This window comes from Gracilinanus agilis, chromosome 2 (assembly GCF_016433145.1).
Source record: "Gracilinanus agilis isolate LMUSP501 chromosome 2, AgileGrace, whole genome shotgun sequence".
NCBI lineage: Eukaryota > Metazoa > Chordata > Mammalia > Didelphimorphia > Didelphidae > Gracilinanus > Gracilinanus agilis.
Genome location: NC_058131.1, coordinates 422,473,269 through 422,493,579, shown reverse-complemented (window position 1 = coordinate 422,493,579; position 20,311 = coordinate 422,473,269). Strand labels below are relative to the sequence as shown.

At 41.5% G+C, this 20,311-nt stretch overlaps 1 protein-coding gene across 1 annotated transcript in view; it reads right to left on the bottom strand.

Annotated features, from left to right (window-relative positions):
- ASPG (asparaginase) overlaps nt 1–20,311 on the bottom strand; it is a 155,126-nt gene that overhangs the window by 90,208 nt on the left and 44,607 nt on the right. Inside the window, 1 exon segment of the mRNA XM_044659912.1 lies at nt 3,973–4,085. Within this exon segment, the coding sequence (XP_044515847.1) occupies nt 3,973–4,085 (113 nt within the window).

The window sequence follows — 20,311 nt, the reverse complement described above, 5'->3', positions numbered from 1 at the left end:
AGAGAGAGAGAGAGAGAGAGAGAGAGAGAGAGAGAGAGAGAGAGAGAGAGAGAGAGCACTAGAAAACATGCAGATAATTTTAGCCCTCTGTCACTAAAATATTGTGCCACCATGCCCACCATGTAAATGATCCCATAGCTTTAAGACTAGAAGAGACTTCAGAGGCCATTTATACCAATTCTCTCATTTTACACTTGAGAAAATTGAGTTCCAGGAAGGTTAAGCCATTTCTTACTCCACTGGTCTTCGCCCAAATAGTTTCCACAATGCTTCTAGTTTCTGGTTCCTGGATTTCCCCACACTATATTTCAATGTCTCCATGATATCAATGTGACAATTTGATAGTCATTGCATTGCAGTTTCAGATTTCACTGCTGCTAGCCTCCATCTTGGCTCTGACCTTCCCGAGACCTATTTTGGACATGGCCAATGCAAGAATTTGTTTTGCTTGACTATGCATTTTTTCCACAACTATTCTGTTCCTTTTGAATAAGGTACACTCTTCCTGAGCCATTTTCCAATCACAAGATCCATTTCAACAATAAATATGAAGTCAAATGTGTCTGCTTATATTAGAAGCACCAGGCAGCGACTTTAGGGATCAAAGAGTCAGAATTATGGAATCTTAAGACTACTGATATGAAAAAGAACATTAGAAGATATCTAGTCCAACTCTCTAGCCAAAGGAGAATTTTCTCTGTACTACTGACAAGGAGTTATATACCCTCTGATTGAAGACCTTCAGCAAAAATTAACACATAGAATAGAGGTGGGAGGGTCCTTAGAAGCCATCTAGCTCTCTCATTTTAGTTAAAGAAACTGAGGCCCAGAAAGGTTAAGTGGCTTACTCAAAATCACAGTATTAGTAAACTGTCTGACCCCAAAGTTTTTCCACTGTACCTCTGCCTTTTATATAAACCTAAGCCTAGACATAATCACAATTGGGCACCAGTGACTTACCCAAGGTGACTCTACAGCTAGTCATTACTTACAGGAATATGCTTAAGAGAGTGAAGAGGACACTCTAATTAACCTTTAAGGTAGGAATACTGCACCAGGGCCCAAGTGGATAGAAATGCCCAACTCCCTACTCCTAGGACTTAAAAATCCCATATTATTTCAAACTGTTTGAGCCTTTGCAAGGGCTCACAAATCATTTGATTTCAGGGAGGTTTTGTAACATATTCTTATCAAGCTTTATCTATCTCCCTGAAAGTTTTACATACTTCCAACTTTTTGGAACTTATTTTAAATGTACCAGGGAGACATTCAACTAAATAAATCAAATGGTGAATCCTTTGGTAAAGTAAAAAAATCTAACTTTTTTTTGGTCTCACTTCAGCCTGAATTTTTTAAATCTGTTTTCCAAGTATTATTAAAAGTGAATAAGACTACAAATTAATTAGCTAAGAACATATAAATCCTAACCCTGGCTCTACTGACAACTCACTCTGTGACCATAGGAAGGTCCCTTTTCCTTGCTAGGACTCAGTTTTTGCAGAGTCATAATCTATCATGTCATGCCTGATTCCCAATTCAGACCCTCACTCACTGTGTGATTACATCACTTCTTCATCTTAGTCTCAATTTCTCCTTCTGTCAAGTAAGGAAGCTGGATTACATGGGTTCTAAGGTCCCCCTCCAGTTCTAAGATTCTATGAGTTGTTCATTCATTCTATACTCAATTATTAATCATCTGTTCTGAGAAGTGGCCACAATCTGGTCCCTGAGATGAGAAAATGAGGCTTCCTCCCTTCTTTGTAGAAGGTGGAAATTATTAGAGTGGAACACTGCATATATTGTCAGACTTGATAGATGTGTTAGTTTTGCTAAAGGTTTCTTTGCCTCTCCTTGCCTCACTTTTCTTTTTTCTTCTCTGTTACAAGGGAAAATTTGCTGGGCAGGTGAAGGAGAGGGACATATTTGGAAGTAAAAGTACTATAAAAACAAGAAATGTCACCTCCAGGGGCACCCTACTCCCTGCCTTCTCTTCTCATCCCCCTTTATGAGCCACTCGTCTCCCAAAACCCATCTAGGATAGCTATGTGGAAGGCTGCCCTTCCCCTACTGCACTCTCCTTTCACCTAGGCTTCTCAGACAGCCCAGATGAGATAGCAATCAACAATTCTATAACTTAAGTCAAGGAGAATCACCATGTTTTTCCATTTGACCCAGCACTTTCTCCTAAGGTCCTCCAGGTCTTAACATATGGCCCACATCCATCTGCCCTGCAACTAAAGTTTTTTATTTATTTAATTACTCTCCTAATTAGAGAGTGAATTCCTTAAGAGCAGAGAATGTCTCGCTTTCCTTATTAGTATCCCCAGTACTTGACAAACAATAAGCGATTAATAAATATTTTTTCACTCATTTAACTAATTTTTTTAAAAGACTTGGTCCACATGTCTGGAGATGGGAGGTCCTGGGTTCAAATCTGGCCTCAGACACTTCCTAGGTGTGTGACCCTGTGCAAGTCACTTAACCTCCATTGTCTAGCCCTTCTCATTCTTCTGCCTTGGAACCAATAATTGATTCTAAGATGGAAGATAAGAATTTTAATTTTTTTCAAATAGTACTTTTTGACTGAAACATAGAATAATGGAAGGACATAAGACAAGATTGGAAAGAGAAGCTGGTGTCAAATGCTAGACAAGAGTATAAATTTTACTCAGTAGGAAATGGAAAGCCACTGGAGATTTGAGCAGAAGTGATATTGCCAGATTTATGTGTAAGAAAGATTATTCTGACAGTAAGAAGAAGGATGGATTGAAAGGGGGGAAAATGGGAGTGGAAGACATTTAAGAAAATTATTGCAATAGTATAAGTAGGTGGTAAAAAAAAGCCTTTATTAGGGGGATAGCAGTGAGGATAAAGGGAAGGGTATGGATTTAAGAGAAGCTAAAGAGGTACATTCATTAGTCTTGAAAACTGATGGGAAAGATGAGGTGGAAAAAAGAGTCCAAAGGTAATCTCAGGGTTACAAAGATGAGAATGGAAGGACCACAAACTGGGGGACAGTTGAGATATTCCTGAGACATTGAGGTGATGTTGTCCCATATACACTTAGAGATGCAGGTCTGGAGCTCAGAAAAGAAGTCAAGACAGGAAACAAAGATGAGGCAGCATCACTCCAGAGAAGCTGAAGCCTCGGGAGTGACTGAGATTGGAAGAGAGAGAGGAGGACTTGGGAAAGAAGGTAGTGAGATCAGTCCAAACAATAAAGAGACATACCAGTTCTTCTATAGCTAATGAATGCAGGAAGAAGATGGAAAATGAAGCTGATAAGTTTAGAGGAATAAAGTATGAAGGAGAAGGGAGTTTGCATCAAATGGCTACAACCTTTTAGTGAAACAGGATCATCTATTTTAAGTATGGGTTGGGAGATGATTTATAGAGTACCTCAGAGGTCACTGAGTCCAGTCCCTTTACTTTACAAATGAGCAAAATGAAACCAAGACAAGTTACTAGGATTTGAACACAGTGCCTCTGAATCAAAACTGGCATTTTTTTCCCCATTGAGAAGAAAAGGGTAGGAATGGACTTGATGAGGAAGTAAATAAAGGCAACAAGGGTAGACCATGACTCCAAAGTTTCTTCCAACTCTAACATGTGTGTGTGTGTGTGTGTGTGTGTGTGTGTTACCCAAACTCTGATTTTAACAGTGTAGAAAACTCAATGAAGAAATACCCAATAGTGATGGCAATTGTTCTACAACTTACATTGTTAAGAGAGCTCTGGAACACTGAGAGGTTAAATAACTTACCCAGAGTCACACAGCCCATGTGAGATTGGCTGAGGTGAGATCTGAACTCTCAACACACTACTCCAGGCTTCCTCTTGACATCTTATGTTCTATGATTACTGTTATTGCTTAAAAGAAGGCAGAGCAATTATAATATCCATTTCAATGAGGCTTAACTTGATCATCCCAGTAAGTCAGGCACCATCCCAAGCCCCAGTGCCTGTGCCTACCATGGCCGCAGAGATCCCAGGATAGAGCCGTAGAACACCAACATTTCTCTCCATGTTGCTGTGCACCATAAGCTGTTTGTTCTTGCTGGCCTTCAGTGTGATTTCACGGTTGACTGTTGGGCACAGAAATAAGGCTAACTGAAGACTTTGACAGGAGAAGCATCACCGCGTCTCTGTTTCTGTCTTATGTTTTGGGGGCCCTTTCCTTTTGTTCCTACTGTTGCTCCCCCATTCAAATCCTTCTACCTCATTCAAATCTTCCCCACTGCCCCTGCCCAATCAATGCCAATTTCTCAATCCTCTGAATTCCTAAAGTCCTTAGACCCATCTCACCTTGACCGCACAGCTCCCATAATTCTCCTAAACAAAAACCTGGAAACAAATCCTGTCTCCCCCAGGATAGTGTCAGCTCCTAAAGGTCGAATCCCACCCAACTACCCTTCTAGTCTTGCCCTACCCCCCCACCCCAAAACCTCACCCACAGCAGGACTAAAGACATTCAATTATTGTTCAATAAAGTATACCCCAACTGGATTACAAAAGGTACTGACTGCCACAATCACACTGTGCCTTTACCTTCCCTTCCCTTCTACCCTCTGCCAAACACAGATTAGATGGGATGACATCAGATTACAAGAAGGGCCAGAAGTCCTAAAAGAGCAGGGTTGTGGCAGATGGTTTCCTTTGCCTCAATGAAAATAGAGGTGTTCATAGAAGGGTCTGAAGTGGTAGGTTTGTTGTTTGGTTTTTTTTTAATATGATCACTTCTTAGAGTTGCTGCCCACAGCAATGGATCCCATCGTCTTGCCCCTCTCCATGCCTCAGTTTCCTCATCTATAAAATGAAAAGACTAGACTTGTTCAGTCATGTCTCACTTCATGATGTCATTTTCTTGGCAGAGATATTGGAGTGCTTTGCTATTTCTTTCTCCAGCTCATTTTATACATGAGGAAACCGAGGCAAACAAGGTTAAGTGATTTGTTCAGTTACACAACTACTAAGTGTCTGAGGCCAGATTGGACTCCAGGAAGATGAATCTTCCTGACTCCAGGTCCAGCACTCTATCCACTGTGCTACATAGCTGCCAAAGGATTGGGCTCTTCCACTGCTAGCAGTTTAGTTCCTCTCACTTCTCTGTGTTTCTGTTTAAAGAAAGATAAGACAAATGAAATTTGATGTGATAAGGTTTGAACTTCTGATCGTTGTTCCAGGCTAAAAGAAACACCTCAGTCCCACATATACTAAATGAATAAACGAATTTAATGCTCAAAGATACCTTATAAGAGAAACGGGTCAAATGGAGGCAGAATGACCACCTCTCAGGTCTTACCAGATGACCTCTAAGGTCTATTCCACCTCTAAAAGTGTCACTGAACTTGATGACAAGCTTCTTGAGGGGAAGGACTGTGTCTTACTTAGTCCTGTCTGAGGGCCTTGCACAAAGTAGCCCATGAGGAAGCAGAACACTGAATTCAGAGTCAGAAGCTCTCCAAATCTTAGTCCAAATCTTAAGTCAGAAGCTCTCCAAATCTTAGTCCAAATCTTAAGTCCAAATCTTAGCTCCAATATTTTCTAGTTATGTGACTAAGTCACTTCAACCCTGTGTACCACAGCTTCTCCCTCTGTAAAATGAAGATCATAACAAAAACTAATATTTAAGTATTTCCAAGTGCCTTAAAAATACCATTGCATGGGATCCTCACAACAAGCCTAGTACTATTATTATCATCATCATCTCCATTTTACAAATGAGGAAACTGAGGCTGAGAGAAGTTAAGAATCTTGCCCAGGGTCATACTGTTGAAACATCTGGGTCAATATTAAAATTCAGGTCTTTCTACTCCAAGTCTAGCTTTCTATATGCCGAACCCCTCACTGCCCAATAATGGTACTTGAATTATCTTCTTCACAGAGCTACTGGAAGGCAAGGACTTTATAACTTTTTAAATGCCATAGAAATTAGTTATTCCTGGGGGCAGCTGGATGGGTGAGTGGATTGAGAGCCAGGCGTAGAGACAGGAGGTCCTAGGTTCAAATCTGGGCTCCAACAAGTCACTTGACCCCCATTGCCTACCCTTACCACTCTTCTGCCTTGGAGCCAATACACAGTATTGACTCCAAGATGAAGGCAAGGGAGGGAGGAAGGGAGGGAGAGAGGAAGGAAGGAAGGAAGAAAGGAAGGAGGGAAGGAAGGAAGGAAGGAAGGAAGGAAGGAAGGAAGGAAGGAAGGAAGGAAGGAATTAGTTATTCCTCATTAACTAATTCAAAATGTACTCAGAATCTGAGCACAGAGGTGGCACTGTACAACAGGGCTCTGGATTAGAGACAGGAAGTCCTGACCCGAGTGTTGCTTCTGCACAATAATATGAAGCACCTACTATGTGTCAGGGACTGCCCTAAGCTTAGGGACAAAAGCGAGGGTGCAAAAAAGACACAAGTATCAATAAGCAAACACATACAAATGGGCTAAAAAGTAAATAATTCAAAGAAGGAAGGCATTAGACTCCAGAGGCATGGAGAAAGTCAGGTTTTTAGCGGAGACTTGAAGGAAGCCAGGGATGCCAATAAGTGGAGACGAGAAGGGAGAGCACACCAGATATAGCCAGAGACAATACCCAGGAGCCAAGAAATGGAGTCTTGTACACGGAACAGGGAGGAGGTGTGTTTTTGGATGAACGAGTATGTGGCAGGTAGTAAGGTATAAGAAGGTCGAAAAGGTCAGAGCGAGTTAGGTTGTGAAGGGCTCTGAATGCCAAACAGAGAGTCGGTGGCCCTATGGGACATTAGCCTAGTCACTTCCCTTCTCGGTTTTCTCCTGTCAGATGGAGTTAATGATCCCTGCCCAGATCAAATTCATGGATGCATTTATTCATGGGAAAGATGTGAGGAACCCTGTGCTTCCTGCTAAGGGAAACAGAGAAGAATGAAACCCAATCTCTGCCCTCATGGGATGGAATGTGACCCGGATCTCTGCTTTAGAGATTACCCATAATAAATACTTCTCCTTAATTCGCCTCAATTTTTAAAACCCCACCAATTGTAGACTCTGAAAGGTCAGAGCTGGGAGGAACCTTTAATTATTGAACCATAGACTATTAGGAAAGGGAAAGGACCCTTAAAAAAAATCACAATAGAAAGACTATCAGCACCTTAGATCACATAGCTAGAAGGGACTTTACTATCTAAGCCTCTCTAACTCTCAACATACAGATAGGAAAACTGAGGCTTAGGGAGTTAAACTGACTTGCTCAACTTGTAAATTCTGGGAGGGGGCAGAAAACAGGGAAGAGACAACAAGAATCATGTAAAGGTTCATTTTTTATGTGTTTTGTTTTTTAAATTTTTTATGATATTGTAGAAAATAATTCCATGCTCCATAATTAAAACCCAAGACATTTACATTTCATAATAAAAATAATGAATTAAATAAATAATGGTTTCTTGCTAATAAAAGGAAAATATATTTATGATTATTTCAAGGTCAAAGGAAGTAGATGTAAGATTTGTAGATATAAGAGATGGGTAGGAAACCTTGGATACAGGGTCTGTGAGTGCTAACGGCACTCCTCATGGCACCCCCTGTCCTGCTATCAATCAGTCCCCATACAATGGAAGGGCCAGGATCATCCCAACAGGGGAATTCTGTCTCAGCTGGGAGACCAGATAAGGCAGCCAACAAGGGTTGATGTGCCATTGCCTTCCAGTCCTCCAAGAGTTATGGCTCCAAGGGGAAAAAATTTACACACAGACCTTAATTCCTGCCTACAAACCAGCCTCCGGCTTTTAATTAAATGAACTGATAGATAAACAGTGACTCAATCAGAACATCTCACCCAAGGTCCTTCAATCCCCAGGGAAAGACAAGAGGAATGTCAGATCAGGCAGCACCCAGGGCCTCCCTCTAACAATTACATCTGTCTCAGAGAATCAGAAAAATCTTGAGAGTCCTTAGAGGTCTCTAGTCTATGCTTCCTCCCATTGCAAGAATGCTCCGAATAAAATCCCCGACTTAAGGTCAGTCAACCTTTGCTTCCATACTTTAATGGCTGGGAAATTCACTACTTCACTAAGTAGGCACATCTGAAAATTTAGAGATAACGTTTGCATTTTATTAGGTGCCTGCTGTATACTCAGCCCTCTGCTGGGCATGGAAGAACAGAGCCATAATTTTTCTCACACTATCGATCCTGACCCACTGTGACTGCCAGGTTTCTGTTTCTCCAGTGTAATAGAAAAAGGAATGACCCACTTTAAGGGTATCTTTCCAAGCCTTCTAATAATCAGATCTACCAATCCAGCCTAATTATCTCCAAATAACAGATCATCAGAGCTACTGGGATGTTCGAAGATCTCTCTAGTCTAAGCTGAACCCAATGTCGCAACTACAGTTTAGGAAAATGTCGCTGACATTTAAGTGAAAAAGATCCAGGCTTGCAGGGGGACTGTAAGCTCAGAGAATCAATAGTTTTAACAGCCCCAAAAAGCTGATGTAGTCTAACGCTCCATTAACAGAAGCACAATGTTGGGGGCAGCTAAGTGGCTCAGTGGATTGAGAGCCAGGCCTGGAGATGGGAGGTCCTGGGTTCAAAATTGACCTTAGACACTTCCTAGCTGTGTGATCTTGGGTAAGTTATTTAACCCCCATTGCCAAGCCCTTACTGCTCTTCTGCCTTGGAACCAATACACGGTATTGACTCTAAGACAGACGGTAAGGGTTTAAAATATATGTTTATGGAAATAGGTTTTGAGGAATAATACATATGTATAACTCAGTAGAATTGCTTTCCAACTCCAGGAGAGGGGAGAGAAGACGGGAAAGAGACAACAAGAATCAAGTAATCATGGGAGAAATTTTTAAAATAAAAAATTCATAATAATAATAAAAAAATAAAAATATATATTTAAATATATAAAAATTATGTTATATTGAAATATATGATTAAATTAATTTAAATTAAATATAGTATGTTAGGTTAACTAATACTAACTAAAATTAATAGTTATATTAATATGATATGAATATATTAATAATATAATAATGGATGGGTAAAATTATATTAAAATATTAAAAATTTATATGTACACATATATATAATCCCAATGCCTAGGACAAGAAAAATATGACTTCATTGTACTCTACCCTAAGCAGACCACATCTGGAGGACTGACTGTTCACTTCTAGAGGTCACATTTGACAGGAGACAGGAGAAGGCAAACATTTATTAAGCATCTACTATGTGCCAGGCACTTTACAAATATTAGCTCATCTGATACAGCTATTGTTACCTCTATTTTATAGTTTGGGTAACTGAGGCAGGCAGAGGTTTTGCCCAGGGTCACACAGCTAATAAGCATCTGGAGCTGGATTTGAACTCAAGTTTTCCCAGTGCTCTAGATTCCAGACCCAGTGCTCTAGCTGCTTCTAGCAACAAATCTGTCTTCAGATACTTCCTAGCTGTGTGACCCTGGGCAAGTCACATAGCCACCCTCAGACTCAATTTCCTTCACTACAAAATGGAAATAATAATAGCACCTATCACACAGGATTACAATGAAGACCAAATGAGGTAACAGCCTAGGTAAAGTACTCTTAAATAAATATGCTAAGTGAATTAAATTGCCCAGCCAAGTTCACATTGCACGTATGTGCCAATAGCAAGTCCTGAACCCAGGTGGTCCCCTCAAACTGAGGTCAGTTCTCTATCTACTACATCATACTGCCTTTTCTATCATATAGGCAAGCATAATTATAAAATTATTAATATGTATTAATAAAACAATAAAGTCCCTCAGCAATAAAAAAAAATACCATGGAAGCTTAATAACCATCCATAAGTAGAAGAGCATTCCAGTTTGCAGAGGCTCTGGCCTAAATTTTTTTTTACATGCATGTATGCATGCACACTCCTACCATGCCAGAGTAACAGCTCCAACATGGCCGAGAAAACCATCCCAGAACATTCAAGCTGGAAGACACGAGATCACTAGTTGGTCCAACCTCCTCATTTTACAGATGAAGAAACTGAGGCCCAGAGAGAGACAATAACTTATCTAATGTCACAGTCTTTGCAGTGGTAGTTGTTCGGCTGTACCCAATCCTTTGTGCCTAGCAAGTCATAGCACATCACAACTGTCCATGGGATTTTCTTGGCAGAAATACTGGAGCGGTTTGCCATTTCCTTCTCCAGTGGATTAAGGCAAACAGAGGTTAGATGACTTGCCCAAGATCACAGAGTTAACAAGTCTGAGGCCATATTTGAACTCAGGTCTTCCTGTCTCCATTCCCAATGCTCTTTCCATTGAACCACCTAAGTACCTCTAAAGCAAATTTAAAGCAAATATTTTAGTCTACCCTAAATCTGACATTCTTTTTTTTAAAAACAAGACTTCCAATTTCAACAGTATATGGAAACTCCCAGTGATGAAATTCTCTCCACCCAAAGAAGATGGTAAGACTCCAACCCAGGTCTACTGATTTTCAGTTCTAGCCATCTTTCTACTACATGAGGCTGTCTCCATCAGCCACAGAAACGCATACCTCTCAGGGATGTCAACTCTGTCATCCCTTTGATGCCATTCTCAGAGGGAGAAAAATCAGGGGAGAGGCAGCGAAGTCTCTCAGGGCATAGAGAGCCAGGCTTGGGGTTGGAAGGGTCTAGGTTCAAATCTGTTCCCACGTACTTCTTATCTGTGTGGCTCTGGCCAAATCACTTAAACCCAATTGCCTTTTAAAAAAAAAAAAGAAAAAGCAAGAAAGCACAAAAACCATCATAGGGAGGGCAGGCAGAGGGCTCCAACTGATGGGGCCATGAAGTCTAGCCATGAATACAAACTTGCCCTCCCCCTCTGTCTCCTCTCCCACAATCAGCAACCCAAAGCAATCCCAGTCAGTTGTCTAAGAACACAGCAGCTGTATTTAAAGTCTGTGTGGTCTGTGAGATGCCAGGCTTCAGCAGAAGCACCAAGAAGAGTCAGTGGCCCCAAGGACAGCTGTGTTCAATAAGCACCCATGGGACCATGAAATCAGCTTGAGACAAGGCACCCCGCTGTACCTTTTCTTCTGTCGCTGACTCTTTCATTCTTTCTCCCTCCCAATTTTACTTCACTGTGCAAAGAGGCAGAGTATATAGAGAGCCAGCCTGGGAGTAGAAAAATCTGAGTTTGAATTTTGCCTCTATCATGAATTGTGTGACTCTGGAAACCCCTTCCCGTCCCAGGAGAATCTCAGAAGAGTCTAAGCCTGATTTTCTTCGATGGGAAGCGTGTTGTACTAGAGTTCCCTTCACCAATGAAATCAAACACCAGGATAGCCAAAATATAGTGACAGAAAGCTGCTAGTTTCTTTTAGGCGCTCTGCCCAATCAGGGAAATCCCCAGCAGCTTTGGCATCAATGCACCAAGACGTACCCGGGTTTTCTCAAGGTCTCAGGTGGAGTCAGGTGATGCGGTTGTTGTCATTGGTTAGTTTTATGACCTTGAGCTAGTCACAGTCAATTAATATACAAATATTTCCCCGGTGGCCAGTACAAGCAAGGTCTTATTATTGGTACAGAGGGAAATCACAGATGTAGAGACACAGAGCTAGAGGACCTTCAAGATCATCTCCAAAATAATGAGCTAGGATTCTGACCCAGTTCCTCTGACCCCAAACACAATTCTATTTTCCAAAGATGTATCCTTCCATGCCTCAGTGGATGGCAATGTAGTACAGTGGAAAAAAACACTGTACCTTGAGTTAATGGACCTGAGTTCAAATCCTGCCTCTGGTACTACTCCCTATAGTTTAAAAGCACGCATGAGTGTGCACACTATATATAGTTTATAGGGTTGGGTTAAAAACTATGTATATACATGATTTATAGAGTTAAAACTATATAGTTTCTAAGATTAAAATTAAAAAGTACTGTGGGGGGCAGCTGGGTAGCTCAGTGGATTGAGAGGCAGGCCTAGAGACGGGAGATCCTAGGTTCAAATCTGGCCTCAGACACTTCCCAGCTGTGTGACCCTGGGCAAGTCACTTGACCCCCATTGCCTACCCTTACCACTCTTCCACCTAGGAGTCAATACACAGAAGTTAAGGGTTTTAAAAAAAATGAAATAAAAAACTATATATACATATTTTCTAGGATTAAAACTATATATAGTTTCTAGGATTAAGAACTATTTGGTTTATAGGATTAAAAACTATAGATATATATATATATATATAGTTTCTAGGGTTAAAAACTATGTATATACTTGATTTATAGAATTAAAACTATGCATATAGTTTCTAGGGTTAAAACTATATGTACAGCAAGTCACTTGACCCCCATTGCCCACCCTTACCAATCTTCCACCTATGAGACAATACACCGAAGTACAAGGGTTTAAAAAAAAAAAACTATATGTACATGGTTTGCAGAGTTAAAATAAATACAAATATATATACATATATATAAATATATATGTATATATATTTTATAGTTTTAAAAAATGATGTACTTTATTGGCGGGGGGGGGGGGGCACTAAACTATTGACATGGCTTCTTGGTGTCCCATTTACAAGTTAGCAAGACAAGAGTCAGAAGCTCCTCCACCAGGCTTGACCAGCACACCGGCATGGATGGCAGAGGAAGGAAGCTGGGGTAGCTGACTTGGTGCCGGACATCCTTGCTGAAAATCCTTTCCATGCCTTCCCTAAATAAACCTTCTATTGGTATAGTCTTTCTTTGCCCCAATCCTGAGCCTGATCCACCAGACCTGGATGATGAGAGGCAGGGGTGGGGGAGACAGCAAGGGGGAAGTGAGAGAATACAGATCTGGAAAGGAAAAAACCAAGAAGGCTAAGACACCATCCCTCCTCTCATGGAGGGTAAAGTCTATAAAGAACACGGCATTAGGTGGGGAAGGGAGGTTCACAGGTAGGAGGTGGCTCAGTGGATAGAGTGCTGGCCGAGTTCAAATCTGGCCTCAGACTCTTGGCTAGCTGTCTGACCCTGGACACTTTGTCCTGTTGGCCTCAGTTTACTGAACTATAAAAAGAACGGGAAAAGGAAATGGCAACCCACCCTAGGATCTTTGCCAAGAAAACCCCAAAAAGGGTCACAAAGAGTGGGACGAGACTGACTGAAGGGACAAAAGAACAGATAGTAGGAGACAAACACACACAACCCAAAAGAAACTGACACAAAACAGGCCATATCTTGGTGCTTAAAAGGTTCAAAGATAGTAAACACTGAACAGGGACAATAAGGTCTAGAGTAATAATAATAACAACAATAATAAGCCTTTATTATTATATAATAAAAATATAATAATATATAAACATTCAATAATCTATCTTATATTATCAAATACATATTTATATTTTATATTCATTTATTACACAAATATTTCATAACACAAATGTATTTTTAATAATGATGATAATAAATATATTACATATTAGTTATATATTAACATCTGTTAATATATAAAAGTATTATTATCATATTGGTGCTTAAGTCTGTAGTACTTCAAGGTTTATTATGTACTTTCCTCACAAAAACCAGGGGAAGTAAGTGTTACAGATAGAAACACCAGGCTGGTTGCGTGTGGCCACATCATGGAGGGTAGAGACAGGCTAGCCTGGAAATGATGCTTTTAGAGACCAAAAGGCAATGAAGAGGATCAAAGCAGAATGTGGAAGGGAGGCAGGGAGGGACAGAGATAAAAGAGAATGTCTCTTCTTGGGTCCCGGACTCCATTTTCCAATATTCTAGAATCCAAGACTGTAAGAGCTGGAAGGGGCCTTCGAGGGCCTTTAATCCAGAGGTGTCAAACAGAGGGCTTGCAACACTCCTGAGTGCAATCCAAACCAGATTAAAATGGAACTGGGAGGCATTTAACAAAATAAATAAAAATGCAATGAACCTTAGAAGATATTATATTTTAAAACCACATCAGGAGGCAGCCAGCTGGCTCAGTGGATAGAGAGCCAGAACTGGAGAAGCGAGGTCCTGGCCTCAGACACTTCCTAGCAGTGTGACCCTGGGTAAGTCAAAACCCTAACTGCCTGCCCCTTATCACTCTTCTGCCTTGGAACCGATATTTAGTATCAATTCTATGACAGAAAGTAAAGGTTTATTTTTTTTAAGTCAACATAGGGGCTCCACAGATTCTTATTATAAGATAGTGGCCCCATTTCTATTTGACCACTGCTCCAGGATAACCTCCTCGCCCTTCATTTAAAAAATGGGAGAAACTGAGGCCAAGCAATGGGAAGTGTCTTTCCCAATGTAACAGGGTCAGAGGTGTGTAAATAGAATAGCCAGATCTTACAGAGGCAAAGTCAGGACTAGAATCCAAGGGTCTCTGATTGCGAGCTCAGTGTTCCTTCTACCACACCATGTTGCCTCCCAGGAAATTACTCCATTTATCCAGCTATTCATTGACGGCTTCGCACGGTCTAATTTTTTCAGCCTGTTGGGACTTGGACAGGTGGAAGCTAGCAGAGGGCCCATGATTCACACAGCAAACGCCCCCATACTGTGCCAATGGGCAATGGGGCCACCAGGAAGTGCCACCCTGAATGCCAGATAAGATTGTGATTCATCTCTCCCCAGGGTGACTGAGGCTGAGAAATACCTCATTTGCAATGAAAGAATCCAAGGTTTTTATCTTCTCTTTCTAGAGTTTTCTTGGGGAAAGGGCAGGCAGACACAAAAAGGGCACTCTGCCCAATGCTCTACAACTTTTCTTCCTCATCCACCATACTCCCTAGAAGACCCCTAGGTCTTTAGGTGAACTCTAAATTCCTTTCCAACATTTATTTCCTATGAACTGGGGTCAATTCCCAGCTGTGCTACTTATTTCTTGGAATCAAGAATAGTCATCTTCATGAGTTCAAATCTGGCCTAAGACACTTATTAGCTGTGGGATCCTGGGTAAGTCATTAACCCTGTTTGCTTTACCTTTGCCCACTTTGGGCAAATTTCTTCCCTTCTCAGGTTGGGCCTCAGTTTCCTCCTCTTGAAATGAGGGAATTAGACTAGATAATTTGACAATGTTTTCTTATCCATATGTAGACTGTGCTTGACAATGATTTCACAGAGAGTCCTAGGACTTGGAGGCAAAAGCCTTGGGTTCAAATCCCATGTCCAACACTTACTAGCTACATGGCCTTGGGCTTATCTCTTCTCCCTTTGTAGCCTCAGGTTCTATGTCTGCAAAATTAGTGGTTTGGACTAGATGGTCTGGTCTCAGAAGTCCACCAAGATTCTCATCGTGCAGGAATTAGAACCGGTACTGCCGAAATCATGAGAGCATTGTTGAGGAAAGGTCGTTGTAAATCTCACAGTGAAACAGAAATCAGTTGTCGTTTTATCGGCATAATGAAGCACGTACAAAGCCAGGAACAGAACAGGGCTGGTGGCATAGCAAACCTGAGGGAGGATGGAAGGCCAGCCTGAATGCTGCACTGGCCTCCAGGAAATATTCAAGGGGCCAGTGAAAGGCTTGCAATGCACAGGGCAGAGCATCTCAGGGAGGTCTGCAAAAAGATATCCACGAGAGAGTATGGCACGAGGATCTTTCAGTCAGTCAATAAGCATGTGGGCTGACTATACTCAGCATCAATGAGATCATCATTGAGATCACGAATCCCCTGAAGAATTGTTATCATGGGGAGCAGCTGGGTAGCTCAGTGGATTGGGAGCCAGCCCTAGAGACGGGAGATCCTAGGTTCAAATCTGGCCTCAGACACTTCCCAGCTGTGTGACCCTGGGCAAGTCACTTAACCCTATTTCCCTACCCACCCACCCCCAAAAAAGAATGTAAACTCCATGAGGTCAAAAACTATCTTGCTTGCTTCTAACTGTAGAAAATGCTTAATAAATAATAATCAAATAGCTGGACGGTACAGTGGGTCTGGAGTTGGGAACACCCGAGTTCAAATACCAAATCAAGATATCACCTGGATGATCCTGGGCAAGTCACTTAACTTATTTCAGCCTCGGTTTCCTCAACAGTAAAATAGGGATAGAAATATCACCTATCTCCTATGGTTATTGAAAGGATAGAATAAGATACTATTTGTAAGTTCTTGGCAACTTTTGAAGCATTATATAAATGCTAGTTAATATTATCCATTTATCTATCTGCCTGTCTGTCTGACTGTCCATCCATTCTCTACCCATTCTCCCAGTTCCATTTCCTATACTCTACTGCAAATGGGGAATCAGGAAACCTGATCTCTTCTTTAAAGAAAAAAACAAAACCCCTTACCTTCAGTCTTAGAATCACTGCCAATTCTAAGGCAGAAGAGCAAGATGGGCTAGGTTAATGGGGGGTTAAGTGACATGCCCAGGGTCAAACAACTAGTAAATTTTTGAGGTCACACCCAAATCCAGGCTCTCTGGACTCCAGGCTCAGTGTACTATCTAGCTGCCCCCAGCAAACCTGATTTCTTGTCAGCTATGCCACTAGCTATAACCTAAGGTTATATGACCTAATCTATCTCTTCACTCATTCACTCATTTATTAATTCATTCATTCAATTCCAGGAGTCTTGCTACTATTACAGTAGGCTGAGAGTCTACCAGACACAGAAACAGACCCACATGAGTGACATAGGCACCTAATTCCTTGGATGTCCCAAAAAGAGGAAAAAGAAAGGACTTCTGGGAGGGACACTTCTAGGGCTCTTGATACCTGGATCTTTTTATTAAGCCCTCCCTGCAATGCTAGAGACACTCCCTACCGTCAAAGAGCTCACATTCTACAGAAGGAATCAAGAGGTATCCAGAAAAGCCAATCTAAAATACATGCAAAGTCATTTCTGTGGATGAGGGCACTAGCCACAGAGGACATTGGGAGCAGCTTCATGGTAGGAGGCTGCCCCTGAGCTGAGCCTCCAAGGAACCTTGGGATTCTCCCTAAAGGCAGGGGCCTGAAATACAATGTCCTGCTTAGAGAAGATCAAATAGGAGAGTATTTTGCAATAAGCCTGGAAAAGTCATCCAGAGCTTGACTGAGAAGTATTTGAAATGCCAAATGAAGGAGTCTGTATTTTAACCTAGAGGCAACCAGAAATCATGAGAGCTTCTCGAGCCTCAGCTATTCCTCTACAGATTAAGCAGGGCTTGACAAGTTCCATGTTGGACCTTTCCAGGTTTAAATTCCAAACCCTACCTTCCACCTCATCCCTGTGGATTTCTCCTTTTTATGTCCTCCTGTCGCCTTCGCTGGAGAAACATCACTTCCATCTGTGTAGCCTGTTAGACTTTTGAGAGCATTTCCAGATTCATTCCCTCAATCTCATTGTTCCTGGCAGGTCAAAGATGGAAGGACTCACGTAGAGATGTAGCCAGGGCTCACTGGATAACCGTGTCAGCTCCCAGAGGGCAGGGTGTAAGTCTGCTCCTCCTCTAAGCCTCTAGAGTGGAAGCACCCCAAGGGCAAGAAGAGTTCAACACCTTGCAAAGACCAATGGACATACACCCAAGGACAGACATGGAACTAAGGCTAGGGAAAGTCATTAGCTTTCCCTCATTCGTTCAAGGAACATTCAGTGCCCGATTTTTTCTAAATGTAAACATTTTGAATGCCCTCCTCAGACTTCAGCACAGGGTACTGGAGAGCCTAGAAAAACATTTAGGAGTAGTGAGACAGTTTATTAACCCAGGTAAATTACTCTTTTTTTTTTTAAGCCCTTACTTTCCATCTTGGAATCAATACTAAGTATTGGTTCTAAGGCAGAAAAGCAGTAAGAGCTAGATAATGGGGGTTAAGTGACTTGCCCAGGGTCACACAGCTGGGAAGTGTCTGAGGCCGGATTTGAACCTAGGACCTCCCATCTCTAGGCCTGGCTATCAATCCACTAAGATACCCAGCTGCCCCCTTAAATTACTTTTTTAAAAGGCAAAATTATATTTGTATTGTCAATGAGTTTGGGTGGGTAGAGAAAGAGATGGAATTTTCAAACCTTCCTCAGTGAATACAGATGTTTTATCCCAGCTCTTGACTCTGCCACAAACTTGTTCTGACTTTGAGAAATAACAATAACAATAGCTGATATTTATGTATGATGCCCACTATATGCCAGGTACTTTGCCAAGCACTTTAAAAATATCATCTCCTTTGATCCTCACAACCACTTTAGGAGGTAGGTGTTATTATTATCTCCATTTTACAGATGATAAAATTGAGAATTTGAGTGACTTAGAAAAAGTCTCACAGCCAGAAACTGTCTGAGGCTAGCTCTGAATTCAGATCTTCCTGACTCCAGACTCAGTGTGCCACCTAGCTGCCTAGGGAAGTCCCTTCTCCCACCGGTAATATCAGGAGAGATTATAGACAACACTGGAAGGGATCTTAGAGGTTATCTAGTTCAACCTCCTCATTGTACAAATTAAGAAACTGAGACCCAGAGCAGTTAAGTAATTTGTTCAAGGCAAAAAGAACAAAGACTGAATTTGAACTTGGATTCTCTTATTTCACAGCCAGCTCTCTTTCCACATGACCACACTAGCTCTCAAGGTTAGATTTGACAACGTTAGGTCACATTTAATTTTAACATTTCATTACAGCACTTTGGTCTCCAGTGCAGCCCAACAAGAGCCAAGCTGGTCATGCCACAGGCAGAGTAAATATTGTGTTTTACATGAAAATACATGAATAACCAAGTGGAATTGCTTGCCAACTCTGGGAGGGAGGAGGGAAAAAGGAAGGGAGACAATATGAATCATATAACTTTGGAAAACATGTAAATTTTTTGTTGGAATAAAATAAAGATAAAATTTTCAAAATAAGACAGAATAAATATTGGCTGAATTGATTTGAAAAGGAATTGCATGCATACACAAACGCACACATGTTTATGTGTGTGTGTGTGGGTGTGTGGGTATGTGTGTGTGCGCGCGCGCAAGGTCAACCTACTTTGCTTTTCAGATATTTTCAGTTGTGTCTAAATCTTTGTGACCCTATTTGGGGGTTTTCTTGGCAAATATACTGGACTAGTTTGCCATTTCCTTCTCAAGTTCATTTTACAGATAACGAAACTGAGGCAAACTGAGTTATGTGACTTGTCCAGGGTCACACTGCTAGAAAGTGTCAGAGGCCAGATTTGAACTCATGAGTCTTCCTGACTCCAGGCTCGGTGCTCTAACCACTGTACCACCTCATTGCCCAAACTCCTTAGCTAAGTGCTATCAGCTCAATAACCCTCTCTCCTTAAGTAAGGAGAGCTGAGCAGACTTCCAGAGTTATTAAATCAAACAAAACATGCAACTTGGAATCCTTGGATGGTATACTGGAAAGAGCACAGAACACCCGAGTCCAAATTCTGGCTCTCTGACCATTACTGGGTGACCTTAGTTAAGTCATCTGTCCTCATCCCTAAAATAAAGATAATTCCTCTTGCCTCCCAGGGCTGTTGGGAGAAAAGCAGAACTTTAAAACATAAAGCATGTAAACTTTAAAGCATAAAAACATAAAGCAACATAAATGTTAAAAGATAAAACAACCAGTGGAAATGTGCATCGGCCATGGGTGGGGGGAGTGCAGAGGGTGAAGGGGAAAGTAGGAGCATGAATCATGTAACCATGTTAAAAATGAATATTAATAAATGTTAAAAAATAAAACAAAAACAAAACATAAGACAAAAGCAAAAAAACATAAAAACATAAAGAACTTGAAAACATAACACACAAGAGAAATGAGACTTCTGATTGGTACTAAATCTAAGAGGTCAGCAAAGTGCCTCAAGCACTACAGGCAGCAAGTCCTGAGTCCAAATCAGGTCTCAGAAACTGACTAGCTGTGTGACTCTGGGCAAGTCACTTAACCTAGTTTGCCTCAGTTTCCTCATCTGTCAAACTTACTAGAGTTGTTGAAAGAATCAAATAATATTTGGAAAGTTCTTAGCATAGTGCCTGGCACCTAGATGATTGATAAATTCTTATTCTCTTTCCCCACTCCCTGCCCCATGCCCTTCACATCCCACTCCATGCAGCAAAGTCACCCCGAAGAAATCCTGCTCGCCGGAAAAGCCATACCAATCATAGGCGGGCCAAGGGATTTCTCAAAATGGTCTGGGACAGAGAAGATCCACCCAGACAGCCCACGAGGCACCAGAACAAGCCATCCCCTTCCCACGTCCACAGCTGGGGTTGAGTGCAGGCACCTAACCAAAGAATGCATTGTTGGCTTCAGACCTCGAGGTTCTAGAAATCTGTATCCCAGCAACCCAAGCAATGAATATGGTGTGGAAAAAAAGAGCCTGAATCAGACGTCAGGAGACCTAGACTTTCTAGTCCTGTTTCTGGCTCTGACTCATTAGGTGAAATCATCTCCAGGCCTGTTTCTCCACCTGTAAAAC